This window comes from Dermochelys coriacea, chromosome 1, assembly GCF_009764565.3.
Source record: "Dermochelys coriacea isolate rDerCor1 chromosome 1, rDerCor1.pri.v4, whole genome shotgun sequence".
In the NCBI taxonomy this organism is placed as follows: Eukaryota; Metazoa; Chordata; order Testudines; family Dermochelyidae; genus Dermochelys; species Dermochelys coriacea.
In genome coordinates, this window is record NC_050068.2 from 324,032,557 (window position 1) to 324,046,515 (window position 13,959).

Consider the following 13,959-nt stretch of genomic DNA (forward strand, 5'->3'; position numbering starts at 1 on the left):
AAGCAGAACAGCAAAAAACTGAAGACTCTTGATTCGTTTCATGGTCAGACAGGTAGAATTAGTACACACAGTATGTTAACCTTTTATAATGGGCAACACAAGGACAGATACATCGGCATATCTGTAATTTGAGACACTGCAAACATGTTCCAAACATTAGTATCTGACATGAGATTAACCAAAACACATGCTCTTCTACACATGTAAGGTACCGTTTTTTTACTGGATAAAGATACAGAATGTAAAACATGTTGGTAACTAAAAACTAAAAGTAAACTAAAATTAAAGAGCTGGATGCTTTCCTCTAGTCTGCCAGACAGAAGACATCAGAAATCAGGCAGGACCTTTAGGGTTTCATGGCTCTGCCCCCAGCCGCTCCTCACCAACAGTCCCACTGAGGGGGAACATTAGTCAGACAGCATGAGGGTGACCTACGATAGTCTCCTGGGCCTTCTTGTAAGGAATGAGTTCTGCAGATAACGTAATAACTATATAAATCTCATATCCACCAATCCACACCCCTAACTGGGTACTGGGATTAGAACCCTGAACTTTCAAGCTCCAAAACCACAGGTCTCTAGTACAATTTAAGCTACAGATGAACTCCTGCAGCTGATGGTAGTAGTACTAGGTGCCTTCTGCTCTCTGTGGACCAGACACTAGAGGGCACACTCACTCATATACACATAACTGCCACCTAAGGGATTTAACATGGGAAGGTCGGATATGATCCTAAAACTTTCGAGCATGTACCCTTTTGGTAGTCAGAGTGAGTGCTTAAACTCCCAGTGTAAGTGATGCTTCCCAACAATCTGAACACAACTGATAACTCAAACAATGCTAATACTTTGGAAGTCTCAGCCAGAGTAAATGAAGATTATTGAGAAGATTTATGAATTTTCATTTACTTTTCAAATTGATTTAATGTGATGGAAATTCATTTAACAAAAATTAATAGAAAACTTCAAGGCTTTTGTCTGTTTTCTTGTCCTGTTGTGTAGTGTCTAGAATTTAGATTGTGAGCTCTCTGGGGTGGGGAATGTCTGGTTTGTTACAAGTCTGTACTGTACCTAGCAAAATGTGGCCCTAATCCTTGATGGGGTTCCTAGGTGTTATTGTAACATGCATAATAAATAATAATGGGAAATTAGAACAATGAAGCCGTATAGAAGTAGAATCTATGGAATATTTTACTCATCAGATTGTTCTATTGCATTAAAAAAAAGTAAAAATGCATATTTCATGTAAAATTTTTGGCGTCAGGAAGCGTACTCTAACAATGTATTCTTTACAGACAGAATGGTGAAAAATGCACCGAGAAATAATTCACAGTCACATGTTTATTTAAGCCTCACCTACATAAGTTACAGGCTGATATTTTCCGCCAAAAAAAAAAAATCCAAACACTGTTTTTTAATCTACATAAACTTTTAAAACTTGCAGAATTTACAAATTAATATTTGGAGCAGCTGGATAAACTATACATCCTCTTTCAATATTCACACTCTGCAGCATGTTAAAATCCTCGTAGGCACAAGATAAGATATTCTCTTTTTACAATCCATCTATTTACATAGCTTTTTCCAAATGTCGATGGTACAGTTCTCAGTCACTGCCAAGGTTTGCAAAACATAGTGCATCTGAAATATTTTTAGCAGCATATAAAATTAGATAAAAATGAATGACAAATTGCTGTTAAAAAAGAAAATGTGAGATGATAAAAACAAGTTCATAAGAAAAATAGATTAAGATATACTTCTATTATGACATTAAGAATGCTGTTCATTACAGAATATAGGCAAAGCACTAATAAAACGTAACAATTTAACAGCAATTTAGTTCTAGTCCTGAGCACAGAGTATACACAGCTACACAACTTTGGTCAAAAAGAGTATATGCTAACATTAACACAAATCATATAGCATTCACTGTTAGCCAGAAACAGTCATATCAAAAATATCTGTCACACTAACAACTTTCTCAGATATTTTATTCAGTCTGCTTTTATAACATCAATATAGGTAGCCTTTAACAATCTCAAACCAAGGTCTAGTTTAATTAAAGGCTTAGTATGGTATGCATCATTCCCATGTTATCCCAAGATACAAATCAGCTCATCAGAATGTCTGAGAGAGTGAAGTACAAGAGTATTTTGTTTTGTATTTCAGGTTACAGGTTTGAGACTGTTATTAGAGCAGATTACTTTCCAATTTGTTTAAATTACAAGTGTTATATATGCACACAAATCCAGCCATTAGATATACATATCAGGGAGACTCAAGTATATTACCAATAGGCTATTTTTAAATACAGTATACAGGGCAAGTGTTCTAAGGATATCAATGCTAGTAGAATACAACACATATTTACTAGCTGGGTTCAGCTGCATTTTCCAGTTTATTCCAGTTGTTAGTGTTTACCCAGTAAATGCACAGCAAAGTGCACTAAGAATACACAGCATTTTATCACAGTATTCATTTGTGCCCATCATTTCAATTCATGTTTAATTACTGGCAATATCTTCATTTGCATCTCCAGTATCAGAGAGATGTCCATCTAGCAAGTTGCGAGCTTTCCAGATCCTCACAGTTCGATCACTGTAAAACATTTTTAGTATCAAACAGAAAAAGTGAGCAAAAAAGAAAAAAACCAAGTTTCTGGAAATGTTTAGCTTGTCAATTTATTTCAAGTTGGTTTTAAATATATATTTTTGTCCTAGACATTTCTTGATCTTTATGTAAGCATGGCCTCAAGCCAGCATCAGTGTCAGGTTGGGTTTTTGTTTGTTTGTTTGAAGACAGATATTTCCTTAACTCAAGTATTTTGTATAGGGGAATATATTGCTAGTGAAATAAGGCCAACATAACTCTTTCGTAATAGAGCTATTTGTCATCTGCATAAGATTCTTAATCTCAGGTATACCAGCAAGGGTTCTTCAACTTTTTCACAGCATGGACCACCTTCTCTTCCATTCATATTGTTACTATTATTATTTGTATTATCATGGCACCTAGGAGTTCCAGTTGTGGTCTAGGACCGCATTGTGCTAGGTGCTGTACAAACACAGCACTTCACACTACATTGCTGACATAACTACAGAAATTACTAACATAGCAAAGTAGCATTAGAACAGTATTTCCTTTATAGTTAGAAGTCTTAATTAAAAAGTAGTAGCTGGAAACTGGAACATATGAACAGTCAGATCTCTACAGACGAGAGTCTGGGAAACAATGTACCAAAGTATTTATAAAATAGATTTATAAGAGCGGACTAAATCCTAACTTTAGAAAAACACCTGAACTTGTAAAAGTTCCATAGGTTAGGTGAAGGGCTGTGTCAAGGTTCCTTTCCCACTCTGAACTCTAGGGTAAAGATGTGGGGACCTGCATGAAAGACCCCCTAAGCTTATTCTTACCAGCTTAGGTTAAAAACTTCCCCAAGGTACAAACTTTGCCTTGTCCTTGAACCCTATGCTGCGAACGCCAAGCGTTTTAAACAAAGAATAGGGAAAGAGCCCACTTGGAGACGTCTTCCCCCAAAATATCCCCCCGAGCCCTACACCCCCTTTCCTGGGGAAGGCTTGATAAGAATCCTCACCAATTTGTACAGGTGAACACAGACCCAAACCCTTGGATCTTAAGAACAATGAAAAATCTATCAGGTACTTAAAAAAAGAATTTTAATTAAAGAAAAGGTAAAGGAATCACCTCTGTAAAATCAGGATGGTAAATACCTTACAGGGTAATCAGATTCAAAACATAGAGAATCCCTCTAGGCAAAACCTTAAGTTACAAAAAGATACAAAAACAGGAATATACATTCCATCCAGCACAGCTTATTTTACCAGCCATTAAACAAAAGGAAATCTAACGCATTTCTAGCTAGATTACTTACTAAATTAACAGGAGTTGTAAGGCTGCATTCCTGATCTGTTCCTAACAAAAGCATCACACAGACAGACAAACTTTTTGTCCCCCCCCTCCAGATTTGAAAGTATCTTGTCCCCTCATTGGTCATTTTGGGGCAGGTGCCAGCAAGGTTATCTTAGCTTCTTAACCCTTTACAGGTGAAAGGGTTTTGCTTCTGGCCAGGAGGGATTTTATAGCACTGTATACAGAAAGGTGGTTACCCTTCCCTTTATAGTTATGACAGGCTGAATCCTGCTTAAGTTGAAGGGAATGAAACGGGCTCAGTCTGCACTGGGTAGAAGTCATGTTATTTTAAGAGGCAGTATTGGGGCATGGTAAGCGGAGCAGGCCGGGAGAAAACAGGAGGAACCAATGTGCTCATCACAACTGAATGCAGAGATGCTTTGGCAAGGCAGCAGGCAAAGGAGGATGGGGCTCCTTTAAGGGTCCCTATTACATTTGAGAGAAAAGGGGATTTACCTGAGTGTAGCCAAGGGGAACAGGAAGTGGTGGGACCAGGTAGGGACACTGACCTACCATATGCACTGGGAGAGAGGGAGAATATTTATACATTCTACAAGGATTTTTTTCAGTTACCGATCAGCAGCCCCCCCACCCGCCCCCTGCCCATGGGATCAGAGGAGAACTGGGATTTATGATCTGCTCTGGGCTTGTGCTAGTCTCCTTTTCCCTTTGGGACTGGGAAGGAATTCTTCCCTCACTGCCAGAGGCAGGATGGGTGTTTTTACCTTCCCCACAGCATGTCTGAGACCTGATGAGGTAGGTAAGGTTACATCAAGATGTCACAACTTAGTTGGTGTCAGGTACCCAGAGTAGGCGCTTGTTACAGAGGGGATGCAGTTCCCTGATAAACAGGAGTTGGAAGTGGGATTAGGGGGAGTCATTCCCTAAGGAAGCTGGAAAGAGCTGTGGCTTCTAACGTCTGGTACAGCAGGGAGAGATAACCCTCCCTCTTTACCATCATATGAGGGGATAGCGGTAGGGTTCCAGCAGCGAGCTGGCTGGGACCAGGTTGGGAAGGTGGGAGGACAAAGGTAGCCCTCCCAAATAGGCAGAAATGATTAAGGAAAAAATGGTGACTTGCACTGCATGATTTATTGCCAGGTATTCCTAGATATGCTAAGTGAATAATGCTGTGTTCTAATTAAAAACTATATAGATTGCATTTTATCTTTCTTCCTGAATGGCCAGGACAAAGCACCCATTTAAATGCCCAAATCCCAGCTAATTTAGTTCAGGAAGTTTCAGCCAAAATAAAAAGGTGCTCAGTCACCCAGGATAGGGAAGGACCCTAATTCTGGAGCTCTATGCCATAATCCTTATGGAGGAGACTTCTTGTAAAGCTATTCAGGGTTTTTTAAAAATGTTTTTCCTTTCAACATGTGCAACACATGTTAAACAACATATCAATATCACCTTTTGAGAAAAATGAAAAGATCTGAATTATGTTAGTAGCCATATAGTCTGTGAAAAATGTATTAATACAGATATGAACCTGATGTAAATATTTATCAGATTTTGTCTATCTCCTTGACTTATCTATTACTTGACAAAATAATTGTTTACTTCACATACTGTATTTTAGGCATATAAAAGGCTGTCCTTATAAAAGGCTGGGGTCAGCTGGCAGGGCTCTAAACTCCGGAACTTACTCCTTCCCTGACCTGAAATAGCCCACCTTTGGTGACCTTTTGGGCATACTACGTGTGGCATCTGTTGGAGTGGGCTTTTGCCAAAAGCTAAGGCTTTGCTTCCCACAACAATGAAGAAAGAAATTTCTGTAGGTACTTGGCTGCCTGTTGGAATTAACAACATCGCTAGGCTTTTATCGCATTATTAATAAGGCATAAGGGTACCTGGAGCCTGGGATAGGCCTATTTTTAATTATTTAAAATCTAAATAAACACACAAACATCAGATTTATGTATGATATACATTTCAAAAGGTATATAACCAACATTTTCAAACATAAATACATACAATGAAACACCTACACCCATATTTAGGCACCTAATATACATGGCCTGATTTTCATAAACGCAGAGCACTGGCAGCTCCCAATCAATGAGCTGTGGCATCTCAGTATTTCTTAAAGTCTTAATGCCTCAGTAAATAACACCAAAGTTTAACAATTTTGGCTTGGCAGGCCCTGTGCTCACCTTAGTTACTGTCTGCCTAGGCTCTGATGCAAACGCCTGCATTTTCTCTAGAATTAGATACTTTTCTTGTTTATGGTGTCTCCAGCATGTTTGATTTTTCCACAAGAGTAAGGGAATGATTCCATCTATGTTGCTTCTACCTAAACATGCCTATGTTTCTATCTCAGGCTCTTAGATACTGGGAGTGCAATGGGAAGATCTGACCTTTTGTCACTAATCATTGACATTTCTCACTTCTACCTTATGATGCATTACTCACTAGAGTATTCACGTTGAGACATTAAAGGAGGACAGTAAGAAGTTGCCATATTCGGAGTTTCTGCTTAGCACAGATACTGTGTGCTCACATTACATAAGCATGACATTTTGGGTTGTCTCCTGGTCTATAGGAATGTTCTGATGCCATATTCTAGCAGTGGATGGCCCAAGGTCTCCATAATATATTATACAGAATGTAAGCAATTTGAAGCATGGAACTTGTCTTTCTGCTTTTACTGTGAAGTGACTAGCTTACTTGTGAGCGCTTTGAATTAATTTGTTTGTGCAGAATTTGAGTTACACATGAAGAAAGAGAAAGTAGTATGTATGGAAAACATTAGAATGCAAACTCACTCTGCTGCTGTAAAAATGTGGCTGGAGTTGGTACATATAGCATTTATCGGACTGTCATGTCCCCGCATTTCTCCTACTGGTGTGAATGTATCCACATTCCAGAGCTTTAGAATACCTCCTCTACAGCCACTCAGAAGAACAGAGGAGCCAGGCACCAGTCCAAGAGCACACACCCAGTCCTTGTGTGCATTAGGAACTTGCTGAAAAACAAATGATACACAAATCATGCTATAAGGCAGAGGAATGAGCATAGGTTTAGGCATCAGGAAGTTCCGAGTTCTAATCTCAATTTCCCAGCTCTGCAACAGACTAGGTATGTGGTCATGCGTACGTCCCAATCTCTCTGCTTCACTTTCTCTCTCTGCGAAACAGCGATAAAGCTTTCCTACCACACATAGTTTTTATATAATAAAATTAGTTAGCATTTGTACATAATTTTGAATGTGTGAAATGCTAAGTGCTATCGCAGACCAGGAATAAAATCCACTATGCACAGTACTGACTCTGATATCTACCTGCTCAGCCCATGTTGAATTTCAAGAGAAGTTAGTTGTAGATACAGAATAATTGTATATTTGAATGTTCAGATTCTGCATTTTACTGATAAGCATATAAAACAAATTGTGGAACAGCAGAAACATTTCAGACTAAAGAAAATTACCCCTAAAGCTGCAAATGTGTAAGATACTTGCCAGCTGTATATAAATAGTTAAGGAACTGTGAAACTGTCTGTCTAAAGCTCATCCCCTCTCCTCCATTCCCCACTCCCTCCTATGCATTATAAATAGATTTGAGTTTTCCGCGTAGCAGCCATGTTAGTCTGTATTCGCAAAAAAGAAAAGGAGTACTTGTGGCACCTTAGAGACTAACAAATTTATTTGAGCATAAGCTTTTGTGAGCTACAGCTCACTTCATTGGATGAGGAACACTTATTAAAAACACATTCTTCCTTTACTGAGGAGAGACACTGCTGATTCAGAAAGCAAAAAGGTACCCAAACAGGATGCCAACAACATTCATTTGAGACCAAGAGCAGTGAACTAATGGCCCAAGCCTGCTCCCATTGACTTCAATGGGAACAGGACCGAGCCATAACTTCCATCATCATTAAATTTTATAGCAACTTTAGCTTTGGCTTCTGACTCCACTTTTCTCCCCCTCTGGAATAGTCATGCCAAAAACAGTCAAGAGCAGAGCTAAAACATGTAGTACACAATGAGAATACATACAGCATTACAAACCAGGTGTTTTTATTGCCAGAAAAGGTTATATAATACAATATATGCCATCAGGTTATAAAATTATTGCTAAATTTATTTACAGAGCTCCCAAGTGGCTGAGACATTTGGTAGAGCAAAATATTACTGACTCCACCAAAAAACCTGAAAGCATAAATAATCTCTGAGATTAAGCGTCCAGGCTCACACTGCTTTCTAAAATGTCTCCGACTGTTTTCTGAATATATTTAGGCATTTGCAGATAAACGCATGACATATTCTGAAGCAGTATTTGTGGAAAAAACTAGAAGTTCAAAACCATTTTTGAGCTCTGTCATGCTGTTCTGAATTTAACAATTAAATTATAAAGATAACAGGATATGTACTAACAATAGAGCATAAAACAACAAAATATATATACACACACATATACATATACATATACATATACATACACACACACACACTATATGAGGAAGCATAAAATATATTGCCTTTTGTATACTGGAATACATCCAGTTCATTATATAGTAAATCACCATAGTATAGAGAAAGTGTGCACTATGTACGTAATTATATATGTGAACAAATACATCAGTGCAAAGTTCATATTGCACAATATTTTAATCAGTCTTGAAATGTAAAAGTTATGATTCTCAACATTTATTTGCTCACATTATGCATATATAATATTTTTGTTCCTATTCTACCCATTTTTTTTGTTAAATGTATAGCTTAATATATTTTTATTTATATGGTCAAATGTATGCTATAAAATATATGGATGTACATACGTACAAACATGGCTGAATACACATTTTTGTGTGAATCTGAATTTCTGTACTTTAACTCCTATTTTAACTGTGCAACCTTAAGATTGCATAACATAGGAAAATAGGAATAGCCATTCCAGATCTGACCAGTGATTTCAGAGAAAGACACAAAAAAACATGCAAGACACAATTATAAAATAACCTGTCCACACAGGAAGTTTCTTCTTAAACTCATCAGTTAGTGGTTCTCTTATGCCCTGAAGGAATAACTTCTGTTTATTTTAATCCTTACTAATATAACTGTGGATGTTTTCAATACCTATATAGACGTCCAATACTTTTTCAAGAATTGCTAAGCTCTGCAAAGCACTTGGCATGAATGAGATCTAGTGGCAATCAGTTCCACAGACAAATTGTGCACTGTGTAAAATAAGCATTTCTTTTTATCAGATTTGCTGCTTTTCACATTTTCTTTAGTTTTGACTTGCCTAAATAATTTTGTCTTGTCTCAAGGACTCCCTCAAGCCCTGAGATAGGGGCAGAGTCTTGTGGAGCTGCAGCCCATACAGCAGCCCAGGGAGGTTTAGACAGGCATCCACTAATGTCAGTGGCCTCTCCAGCCCCTGAAGCAGCCCAGAATCAGGAGGTCTCAAAAGATAGCTTAAAGCTGCCTTAGCCCTGAGGCTCTCAGTTCTGTGCTGCAGAATAGAACCTCACTCAAAATGTTTTAAATAAAAGGTCTGTCAAAGACTGTGCAGTATGTCATAGGAAAAAAACAAAACCAAACCAAGATGTTGTTAGGTACAAATCCTGCCAGGTACCCACTGAGCATGATCCGAGGTTAATTTTTCCAATGACTTTCAGAACTATTGTCCAAGCAACATTTTTTTAGTGTGATTGTGGAGATACTCCAGACTGAAAATCATTTAAGCTACACTTCAAAGTTCTATTGTTTTTAACCTAATACTATTGAAAATAAATGACAATTTTTTTAGAGTGAAAAACATATTTTTCTAGTCACATGTAGCTAAAGAGATGTTTTGAAAAATTATAGCTATAATTTTACACACATACGTATGTATGCACTTTTCAGTTAAGACCATGTAAGAAAACGTTTCAGAAAAAAGAACGTTTTTGGAAGTTGTAAGTAAAACCAAGGGTATACAGTGAAAATGCTCTGAAACCCGATTTATAACAACCGTTACTTAGGAAACACTAAAAATTTTGTTCACGAATTACTCCTCAATTCAATATTCTCCACAATACTGATGTTAATAAACCAATTCAGACAACAAGAAAGTTAAGATGAATATTCCATGAGGATGTAATTTCATGTGTTTATAACAATTCTCTTGAAGCCAGCCAATTAAAGTACATGTTCTGTGCTCTACTAATGGAGGACAAACCACTTCACTGTCAGTCTTCTGACATTCCACTTCAACTACAGCAATGGGAAAGCAATGGTGCTCCTAGTATGAAAAGCAGCTCCGCAAGTCCAGTCCATTTGCCCAATACACTTACCTAACAAATTAAAAACAGCAGCAGCAAAGTAGGTAGTGACTGGTTGAGCACAAATTTATAAAGTATGAAATACACACAAAAGTACGACAGCACAATTCTCAGATCATCCCCCTGGTTTTACATTACCTGAAGCAGGTCTTTTTGAGCTAGATCCCATTTCTTTATTCCGTTATCTCTGGACCCACTAAAAAGGGTGTCTCCAATGATAGTAAGTGCTTCAATCCCATCATAATGAGGTGGTTCAAAATTGTATGTTGGACTAACAGTTCCAAGAGCCCCTTCAGTTACATCAAACATCTGGAACAAGAATAGCAATAAATATTCAGATATGCTATTTTCTTTTGGCAGGCAATTAACAAAATAAATCAGAGAACTCATTTCACCTCTACCATGCAGCTATCGTGAATATATTCTGGGATAATGTAATGTAAGCTAAGGTTTAGCAAAACTCGAGTTAGCAGACCCTGAGTTTGTTAATCTAGGCTTGAGCATCTACACTCATTTTGTAATTGTTGGGATTCCAATACCTACCTTGAAGGTTGGACTCACACGGGCCTGAGTCCAACGATTTATACTCCAGTCTTAGTGCCCTCCAAAACGTGGCTGCTCTAGCTTTTTGTTTGTGGTGCAGTGAGGGAAACTTGGACTGTCCAACAAACTTGACTGTCCACAGGACAAAGAAAGTTGGCCCGTGGGATTGAGGAATCCCTTCGGTGGACTTCCAGAGCAAGAGTCCAGTGAGACTGTGACACGGCTGCTACTCTGAAACGTGTCTAAACTGCAAAGCAATAGAGCTTGAACCATGGGTCCCGGCTTGATTCAGGCTCAGCCCCTGCACTCCCATGGGATCTGTGACTCTTGAGCCAAACCCTCAGTTGGCATCATTTGTGTGTAGACAGAAGGAAGGGTTAGGCTTGAGCCTGAGTTTGAATCTGGGCTTGCACTGCAGGGTAGATATACCCACCATGAATGATTTATAGGAGGAAAATTAGGAAAGAGCTGGAGAGTTTCATTCCTTATGGGCAAGACCCAGGGTACCATGGAGTACATAAATTATGTGGCAGAGCCCCACTCAATTAATGTAGCAGAGCTTCACTGAATTCACTGCAAGTGGGAATTATACAAAAGTGCTAACTCACTAGGAGATCAATGGATAATCTTCTAATTGTATTATAAAAATATGTCCAAATACATAACCAACGCCCAGTATTTATTTGCTTTGTAGCAGAGGAACATCTTTCCTCTCAGCCTTAGTATCTTCACAGATAGCCTGTTAGTAATTTCTGATTGCTCAGGGAAGGAGCATGCAGCAGTATGAGGAGCAGAAGGGTGGAAGCATTGTCTTGTAGTTGAGAGGTGGATAGTTGTAGGAAGAGGTGGTAATTTCCAGAACATTTTGTTTCTATAAGTGTTCTGTCCCTTTAAGTATTGATGTCTCCTCTGAGCCACATGTACCTTTCTCCTTCCCAGTTCTCGGAGAACGGGGCCCCAGAATGCAGGCTCTTCAAATAACAGACCATTAGCTCCATTCAAATAAGCTCTGTGTCATGCAACTTAGTTACCTTAATAGCACTTTACAATAAATAAACTTATAAGAAAGAAAAATTGATTACTTGACAATGTAAAACAAACAAACAAAAAAGCTTAAATGAATTAAAGGTTTGTTTTTTTTGTTTTTTTAAAAAGTCATTATGCATAGCATTCAATTAGAAATTCATGGAACAGCTGCATCTGTCTCAGAAAGACATGTAAGGCTAATTTCATTTAAAGATTACATTCACTTCAGTGATATGTTCTGTTTTTAGTATTTTAATACACATGAAGCCACTGAAATAAATTAAGTTTCCATCCATATTTTAGAATCTCCCTCTAAGAGAATAACAATCTTTCCCACTAAATTAAGAGGGATTTACCTGCTGGCCTTTTTCCATCTTAATTTGACAACATATTACAATACAAATACAATGACATTAAAAGGACTTGGGTGGCCAAGTCAGGCACTCAAAATTTAGAAAATACTAGAATTAACTTTGCCTGCATAAGCTTAATTCTGCCTCTGTCTGGGTGTGCATAATGTACATTATTTAATTACATGATCACATGCTATTTTCTCCTCAGGATCCCTGCATCATTCAGTGCATCAGGAAGAGAGTTCCTGAATGGTCTGTTATTTGAAGGAGGTGGTGGAATCTCCTTCCTTTGAAGTTTTTAAGATCAGGCTTGACAAAGCCCTGGCTGGGATGATTTAGTTGGGGATTGGTACTGCTTCGAGCAGAGGGTTGGACTAGATGACCTCCTGAGGTCCCTTCCAATCCTGATATTCTATGATTTAACCTCTGTACACAGTTCAATATTTTGTGTATATCTATTATGTCACTACTTATTCATCTTCTCACTTTTGATATTGCCCTAATATTTTAATTTCTCTTGATACGGAAGTCTTTCCCCCGAGTCTAAAAATTGCTGTTGCCCTTCATCAGACTGTTTCTGCTATATACTTTTTGAGTGGGGCCATTGTCAGATGGAAAGTGCTATAAAATTGGTATTATTAATAAACATATTAATATGCATTACATGATATTTTCCATATGGGCTGCCATTTTTTGGGATGTTGGGAGAGGAAGGTAGAAAATGGAAGTAACACTAATCATAAACCCTGCCCCTACTGGTCAAGTGAAAATACAATAAAGGAGAAAATGTTAATACTAAGATGTATTACCTTTATATAGTGATCCTTTGAGCCAGTGATGATAAGATCTTGTCCATTGGAAATGCGGTCTACAGTAAGGCACATGACAGGACCTAGGTGACCAGTTAACTTTCCTGTAGACTGGAATCTTTAAGAAGAAGAAAAGGAGTGAATGAGAGGTTGGGGTAACGTGAAGAAGAATATTCTTAATTTTTAACCAGCTTTAAACTTGAATGCAGCTCCATTTTCAAAAGTGTCTGACCCTGTGGGGATTTGGAGGTTTATTACTTCCATTGGATATGCTGAAAAATATGATCTATTTGTACAGTTTTATAGCACAGACAGTTTCTGGCCAAATGGATTTTCTGCGTTTTTGCTCTTTTCTTCACAAGGTTTCCAGATGTCTTCTCCACCTTCCCACACCCATCACACATGGAAATTCACGCAATAAGCATGCCCAATCATGGTAAATGTAAATAAATACATGCTTAGCTTGTTTGAAAAATCTACTTTTATGTCAGATAATTCTAACTACAGGCAATTATTTCCACTTTAGCTAGTCTTCGCTTTCTGAGCATTTCTGGGTGTGTGTATTCTGATTTGCATAACCTCTGTCTGGTTATTTTCAATTACCATATATTATGTAAATCCAGCTGCTCGCATTAGGTGATAGCCACTACTAGTCTGAATACAGGCATTAGCAAAATCATTTTTCAGTAACTACCTTAAATATGCAAGTTTCCGCACCCTGGTGGGCTACTCTAAACTGTATTTTCATTGTGCCATTTTCAAACTGCTTGCCTCTGACTCATTTTGACTGAACAGAAAATGACTCTTCTTTCCAGTGTAGCTGCTATATATAGGCCTGATCCTGCAGATTCTCACTACCAGGCAAAGTGCCTGCTATGGCTTTGATCCTACAATAAGCTCCTCAGAGAGCACCATTCACTTAAAGAGGGCGCTACCTACACATAACTCATTGCAGGATTGGAGCATGAGTGAGTATTCAGGCAGTAAGGGTTGGCAGTATCAACCTATGTGTATTTGTTCTGAGCTGTG

At 38.1% G+C, this 13,959-nt stretch overlaps 1 protein-coding gene across 14 annotated transcripts in view; it reads right to left on the minus strand.

Annotated features, from left to right (window-relative positions):
- Window positions 1-1,325: 1,325 nt before the first annotated feature.
- Window positions 1,326-13,959, minus strand: part of KIF21A (kinesin family member 21A) — a 184,673-nt gene continuing 172,039 nt past the window's right edge. For all 14 annotated transcript variants that reach the window (XM_043496647.1, XM_043496633.1, XM_038406479.2 and 11 more), the window contains 4 exons: window positions 12,931-13,048; window positions 10,338-10,508; window positions 6,701-6,900; window positions 1,326-2,597 (listed from right to left, as the gene is read on the minus strand). In XM_043496647.1, coding sequence (XP_043352582.1) covers window positions 2,504-2,597; window positions 6,701-6,900; window positions 10,338-10,508; window positions 12,931-13,048 — 583 coding nt within the window. In that variant the 3' untranslated portion in view covers window positions 1,326-2,503. The remainder of the gene's footprint in view (window positions 2,598-6,700; window positions 6,901-10,337; window positions 10,509-12,930; window positions 13,049-13,959) is intronic.